The sequence below is a fragment of the Nothobranchius furzeri genome, chromosome 18 (assembly GCF_043380555.1).
Source record: "Nothobranchius furzeri strain GRZ-AD chromosome 18, NfurGRZ-RIMD1, whole genome shotgun sequence".
Lineage (NCBI taxonomy): Eukaryota > Metazoa > Chordata > Actinopteri > Cyprinodontiformes > Nothobranchiidae > Nothobranchius > Nothobranchius furzeri.
This window is the reverse complement of record NC_091758.1, coordinates 25,799,336-25,806,741: the sequence shown is the minus strand read 5'-3', so window position 1 is coordinate 25,806,741 and position 7,406 is coordinate 25,799,336. Positions and strand designations below refer to the sequence as shown.

The window sequence follows — 7,406 nt, the reverse complement described above, 5'->3', positions numbered from 1 at the left end:
ACTGGGAGACTGGGGTTTAAATCCTGGTCGGGTCATACCAAAGACTTAAAAATAGGACCCAACGCCTCCCTGCTTGACACTTAGCTTTAAGGGGTTGGAGCAAAGATTGCTGCAAAGGTGGTATTGGTCCACCCTGCACCCTCCCTTATGGCACCCCTGCTCTAAACTTGCAATAGAGATTGGGCAAATACTAAACTTTATTATACCATTATTATACCATTATTATACCACTTAGTCACCAAGTCATTTACAAAATTCAGCTGTGCACAATATATTTTTGCACAAATTGAAGCCATCATAATTATTAACAAAACAGTTCTTGTTAGTATTTGCTAACATGTGACATTTCTTAGGGTCTTGCTGTCTGAGGTGAGATCATGATTTTAAAAAGAGGCACAAAGAAAAACCACATCACTGAGATTATGAAGTGAACTTTATTTGTGTTTTTACATCACAGAGCGGAGATCAGGGACATGAGAGTGATGTTAAACCATGAAATCAAACCGAGCACATCAGACGGAGACCAGGACAAAGACCCATTAGACACTTAAGCTTTTGGCACCTTATTTTGTTTATGAGCAGTAAACAAGGTGACAACTGATTCAGTTATGACATAAAGAACAAAAAGTTGCACAACTTGGATTTTTTACTGTTGGAACAGTTAGCTAAAAAAAAAAATAAACACAATAATAAAAATTCTGCTTCCATCGTTTAAATACATAGAAGCGTGAAACTATAGCACACTAAAAACGAGGCAACTGGAACGTTTCATTATGAACTCGACAGTGTTCTGCAATACTTTTACTTTATTTTAAATTTTTTATTCTGTGCATTAACTTACAAAATTGAAAGTATACAAAGCATCAAACACATTTTAAGTGTGAAGTTGGTGTTTTCATAGTGACTAAGCAGAAGTTTACAGTCGGTGTGGAAGCCAACACTAAACTCATGCACCACTGCTGCCGAGTGAAAAATGTGCCCTTTTATCAGCAAACACGAACAAATTAGACCGACAAAAGCCCAAAGTGTAACTAATGGTGAAATACAGTCAGGATTTAGTTCAAAACATCCCATAATCAGGGACACGTTAGCTATACAAACATTGAGATTATAGTGCTCGAGTTTTCTTTTTACTGTGCAGAAGCTGGTTGGCCAAACCGCCCCCATGCGACATGAATCAACACACTAACTCATACACCTAAAACTGTGCGTAAAATAGTTGTTTTCAAGTGCACTTCCAAAAATGACAGCAAATGTGTGTGTAAGTGGTCACTTGTCAGTCGCTTGTGAGTCGCTTTGGACATAAGCGTCTGCTAAATACATAAACATAAACATAAGTTGGACTACAGACAAACTCACCAAGGGTTCAATTATTTTACAGGGCATGCGACCCAGACTCTATCTGCAGGTTGTGTGAAGCACTGACATTATATTAGTACTGGTTAGACTGGTCTTCAAACCATAAACAAAACACAAGACCATCTGAGTCCAAGAGTCTGAGAAGCAAAGGAAATAATCTTACTGAAAAAACATATTTTAGATCAGATCGAAAAAATTTACGTTTTTTTTTTTTTTTTTTCTCGTTCTTGTCATCTGAAATCATTGCCTTTCAAATGAGCCTTTAAATATGTTAGGAACACTTAGGTTTTACAACTGCATGTGCAATATTCTGTTCATGGGAGATATCATCCAAGACGCTGAGCCAGTTGGATAAACGTGTTAATATTTGGGAATGTGTCACCCAGTCGTCACGAAAACCCATACAAAGGTTATCTCCTCTGTAAACCTGACTGAAAACAACAACAGTGCTCATTGATAACCATTAGAAATATGAAATACTCACAAATAACAGAATTATTTGTCTATCTAGATAACTGTAAACAAATTAGTTTAATTAAAGGGAAAAAGAAAAACAGTATTTTAGGGCTCTGTCAAATGAAAGCATTAAAACATTCTGCAGAACATTTGAACCAGAGTCCCACTCGACCCCGCCGCTCCACCAGCGTGATGCGTCACCGTCATCAGGAATGAGATGCGCCGCAGCACAATAACCCAAACACATAAACATGTTAACATTGTTAACACACATTAATCGTATTACAAACGCTTGACAGAATAACATCTGGAACCATTCTTCTGTGCAGCGACTGGTGAATGCTGGCACCCCCAGTCCAGCTGGATTTGGCAGTGGTCTTAACATTTGTGCTTCATGGCGAGCTGCAAGGAAAAATTAGGGGTAGGGAAGGATGTCAATAATTGTTTAAACAAATTAGCCCGCCTGCAAAAGGAAAAACAAATGAATGGATTATGTTATTTAATTAAACCTCAATCCTATCAGAGCTATTTTACATCAAAGGAGACTTTTCAAACCGATCCGATTTCAAATCCATAGAAACGAATACATCCTATTAACAGTGGTCTCAGATGGCTTGATGGACGGGTTATTAACTCATTCACTGCCAATGATAACTAAAGTCGTCATTTGGATGTTTTTACTGCCTAACCCTAACTCGGAACGAGCCCCCGCACCGTGAGGACAAAAAAAAAAGCCGATCTTCAACCACGTATGTCACACGTCACGTGATCAGGAAGCAGAAAGTCCATGAGTTAGGAGATCGTTTTGGGCCGCTGCTGTAAAAAAAAGTGAGGTGCGAACCGGAAAAGCTTCTGCCGATCACAATTCAACAACGGATTATGAAAGAACGGATAAAGCTTGATGTAAAGGTCCGTTTTTTCTTTGTTAATGCACGTTTGTGCAGTTACAAGTAATGCCCAGCTGGGGGCTCTGTTGCCTAGTCAGTGACGAGTTGTAGTTCCAGCTCAAACCGGAAACTTCACGCGGATTCTTCCTGATGTAAGAGGTAAGTCTCCGCTTTGTTTTGGTTGTTTTGGCATTGACATCATCCTAAAGCGCAACGTTCTGTGACTCTTCAAAAAAACTGTACAAACGGTGAGAAACGCTGGCAGCGAAGGGCATTACCGATCAGGAAACTGCTGGCAGCAAATGAGTTAAGAAGTGTATGATGCATGATGTAAGAGTGACATTTTATGGTTCTTTATGGGTACTGTCCATGTATCCAAACAAACGAGTTCGCTCTCAGACACTCCTCCCTCCCGTTCATGAGTTTCATGGCTGTTGTCAGTTACGGCTAAGTGCCAGAGGATTCTAGATGATGAGAGGAAAGAGTCATGCACAGCAAATCGATTCGTAGATAAATACATTTCATTCCATCATCCATCAACGCAAGGGCTCTTCGACAGGCACGCAAAGATGGACTGAGTAGGGCCCATCATTTTAACTAACCATTGAATGCAACAAAGAGCACACATCTCTGATTGGTCAGCGTAACACCAGCGACGGTGGGCGAACATTCCGCCGACAGCGCTGCCTCCTTCGCTCCAGTTTTGACTTTTTTTCTAACTTTAACTAAATAGGAACAATGACAAATTTCTTTATCAACACAAAAATCTAAAATGTTAATTTTTATTCACACCTCCTTCAAATTACTTGCGTTCACAAACTGAAGTAAATAAACTTGTCTACCACAGGCATCATTGCAATAGTAGGCAGACCTGCCAGAAAAGGTCTACGCCCCCTGCTGTTCTGGCTGAGAATTGTTTTTGCAACACTGGCACACAGACGGAGAAGTATGGCAGAAAAATGTCTCCATAAAACCGTGTGTGTGTGTGTGTGTGTGTGTGTGTGTGTGTGCGTGAGTGCAAAGTTGCTGACTGAAGTATAAACTGTACAAAAAATAACTGGCTGCTCCTGCTACTGGTTTCCATTCTTCCCACAATGCTGCTGCTTTTCGCTGGCCAGTGTTGAATTACAAATGTCAGTGCAGACTTGGCAACCTTGTGGGCTCACATTTAACTATTTTGCTATTTTGAAAAGAGAAAACATGGCAACCCCCCTCAGCTGGCTTAGAATGAAATCCCTTCCAATGTAACCTTACTTCTAAAATAAATGAGACACTAGACTGTTTTGTGATTATTTCACTGTAGATTGTTGTTTCTTTAACTAAAGCCACCAATCAAACACACACACACACACACACACACACACACACACACACACACACACACACACACACACACACACACACACACCAGAATGAGTATGGAGTCTATTGCTGTAGATGGATAAGCGCTAAATTCTGTTCATCGATCCAGTGGGGGCAGCAGAGCATCGTGGAGAAATAAGAAGTTTTGATTAAAACTGAGCAGTGCAGTTAAATTATCTGCAGCCAGAAGGTAAGCTGCAGGAATGAGATTGCAAAGAAAAGGGGAAAAGAGAAGAAAAAAAATGTGTCAAGGTGACCCCTCTCACAGCACTGCAGAAGCAGACTGATGCAGTTGACTAGAAAGTTAAAACACATACAAACAGGTACGCTCACAAACAGCTGTAAGTAATGAGGAATTTAAGTTAATTACAAAAGTACTGATTTAGTTACATAATCAAACAAAATTACAGAGATTTTAGACACATCACTTCAGTACAAGCAGGAAATGTGAGCTTCATGTCGCTTTTCACAGATTTTCTGTGCAGGAATGTCTAATTTGATCACTGCTCAAAAAGACAAAGGGAACACTTAACACGATGTAACTCCAACTCAATCACACTTCTATGAAATCTAACTGTCTGCTTAGGAAGCAACACTGACAAGCAATCAATTTCACATGTTTTTGCGCAAATGGAACATGAGGTAGGTGGAAGTTGGAGGCAATTGGCAAGATATCCCCCAAAAAGGAGTGGTTCTGCAGGTGGTGACCACAGACCACTTCTCAGTTCCTTTGCCTTCTGGCTGATGTTTTGGTCACTTCTGAATGCTGGCGGTGCTTTCTCTCTAGTGGTAGCAGGAGACGGAGTCTACAAACCACACAAGTGGCTCAGGCAGTGCACCTCATCCAGGATAGCACATCAATGCGAGCTGTGGCAAGAATATTTATTATCTATTATCTTTTCCAAGAAGGGACATGAGAAGTACTGCCAGAGCCTTGCACAATGACCTCCAGCAGGCCACAAATGTGCATGTGTCTGCTCATACTAGAGGCAGACTGATATATTGGCCGGCCGATATATCGGGCCAATATATACAATTTTTTATATCGGCTGAAATTATTTTCAAAAGCAGATAAAAACAGTTAAATACAAATCAGGCACCTGTGTGGCCAACTGCCACCACTATTAGACTGAAGAAAGGACCCGAAGTACCCCAAACACACAGTTATTTTCAAATGTTTTGAGTTTGTTTTATATTTGAAGTTGAATAAATATTAAAATATTTATTGACTTATTTAATTTATATTGCACACTGTGAGTGTTCAGTTGTCTTTCACAATTGTATATATATATATATATATATATATATATATATATATGCCTTAGATATCAACAACAAAATTCTTTAAAAATCGGTATCGGCCTTAAAGAAACCATATCGGCCAGCCTCTAGCTCAAACAGCCAAAAACAGACTCCATGAGGGCCATACGTCCACAGGTGGGGGTTCTACTTACAGCCCAACACCATTTAGGACGTTTGGCTTTTTTCAGATTGGCTAATTCACCACCGGTGCCCTGTACTCTTTACATATAAGAGCCGGTTCACACTGAGCACATGTGACAGACATGACAGTCTGGGGAGTTTGGAAGTGTGTCAGGAATGGAGTGGGGTGGCATTTCTTTGGCTGAAGCTTGTCAGCAGTTCCTGCAAGACAAAGGCATTGATGCTATGGACTAGGCCGCCTGTTCCCCAGACCAGAATCTTATTGAGCTCATCTGGGATATCAGGACTCGCTCCATCCACCAGCGCCATGTTGCACCACAGACTGTCCAGGAGTTTGTGGATGCTTTAAGTCTGATTTATATTTCTCTGTGAGCTCCGCAACGGAGAGAAACACACGGAGAGTCGAACAGGTTTTCACATTCGAACTTATGTTCAGGCAGCGGAGTGTTGCAAAGCTATTCCCCACCAGGACAACAGAGGGCGTAGCGTTTTTCTGTGGTATCCTGCCACCATAACACTCATGTATCCGGCCCCCGATAGTGTATCTACTAACGTGTTTATATATTTCTGAGACTTTATAAAACGGACAAATTTTCCCTTCATTCTCCTCCACCTCCAAGCGGTCGCCACCTCTAAACCCACATTTCCGTCCATGTTTGCACATTTCCGTCCATGTTTGCTCCGTATTTGTACTCCTTCAGTCACGGGGGAATAAATGTTCTTATTTTCGGCCTTTTTCCACGATGCGTTCTTCAATCTGTTCTGGGTCTGCCACTAAATATCTGTTTACTTTAATGGAGCTACAGCGGTGCTGGTGACTAATATACAGGAAGCGGCGTCCTGACCAATCACAAGCTGGTGGTCTCCGTCACTTTCGACAGATGTTTAAAATTTTGGGCATGTCTCCATCACCCTCTCTGAGCCCGTCGGAGAGCCCTTGCGCCGACGCATAATGGCGTTGTGTGTCTCTGCACCGACACAAACGGAGAAGTAAAATCTGGCTTCAGTCCAGGTCTGGGAGGAGATCCCTCAGGAAACAGTCCACCTCTTCAGGAGCCTACCCAGTCATTTTAGGGAGGTCACATAGGAACATTGAGGCCACACACACTACTGAGCCGCATTTTTACTTGTCTTAAGAACATTACATCAAAATTGGATTAGCCTGTAGCGTGCTTTTCCAAATCAAGACCTTCATGTGTTGATAACTTTGATTTCCATTGATATTTTTGTTGTCAGCTCATTTAACTATGCAAAGAACAATTATTTAATTAGATCTGGGATGTCCCATTTTGGTGTTCCCTTCATTTTTTTGAGCAGAGCATTTTGAAATTAAGTATGCAAAAGGTTAGATTCGAGTTGACTGGTTTTCTTTGGTAAAACTGCACAATTTTCCATTTCAAGACTAAGTTCACTGAGAAAATATTCTTCTAGATTGTTTGGGGGGCTGCGGGTACAGTCTGTCACTCAATCCGGCTTCTCCAAGATCAGCCACTTCAAAGAACTGGCTCGAAGAACCGTTTTATTCGGGACCAACATATCACAAGTTGCCAGTCCTTCCTTTCCCTCCCTCCCCTTCTCTTCTGATTTGCAGAAACTAAATTGAGGCAATCAATTAAAGTAGCTTTCTGGAATTTTCCCTTTCAGAAACTATGTATGATTTTTCTGAAATCTGTAAAAGTGATTGTCTCATCATGTACTGTGATATAATGTAAGCAATACATCCTATTTTTTGCTAAGCACGCCCCCTGCCCATCAGAACTCCGTTCAATAGAAAACTGAGTGCCGATCAGAATGGTAAATGGTACTGTAAATGGCCTGTTTATGTTTATGTTTATTTATTTGGCAGACGCTTTTATCCAAAGCGACTTACAATTAATAACCTATAGGGCATGTTGTGAT

At 41.0% G+C, this 7,406-nt stretch overlaps 1 protein-coding gene across 4 annotated transcripts in view; it reads right to left on the bottom strand.

The window, feature by feature from the left end:
* Positions 1 to 415: 415 nt before the first annotated feature.
* The window catches only part of stxbp6 (syntaxin binding protein 6 (amisyn)), a 102,391-nt gene continuing 95,400 nt past the window's right edge, over positions 416 to 7,406 (bottom strand). For all 4 annotated transcript variants that reach the window (XM_054741695.2, XM_015969799.3, XM_015969801.3 and 1 more), the window contains one exon: positions 416 to 2,217. In XM_054741695.2, the coding sequence (XP_054597670.1) occupies positions 2,194 to 2,217 (24 nt within the window). In that variant the 3' untranslated portion in view covers positions 416 to 2,193. The remainder of the gene's footprint in view (positions 2,218 to 7,406) is intronic.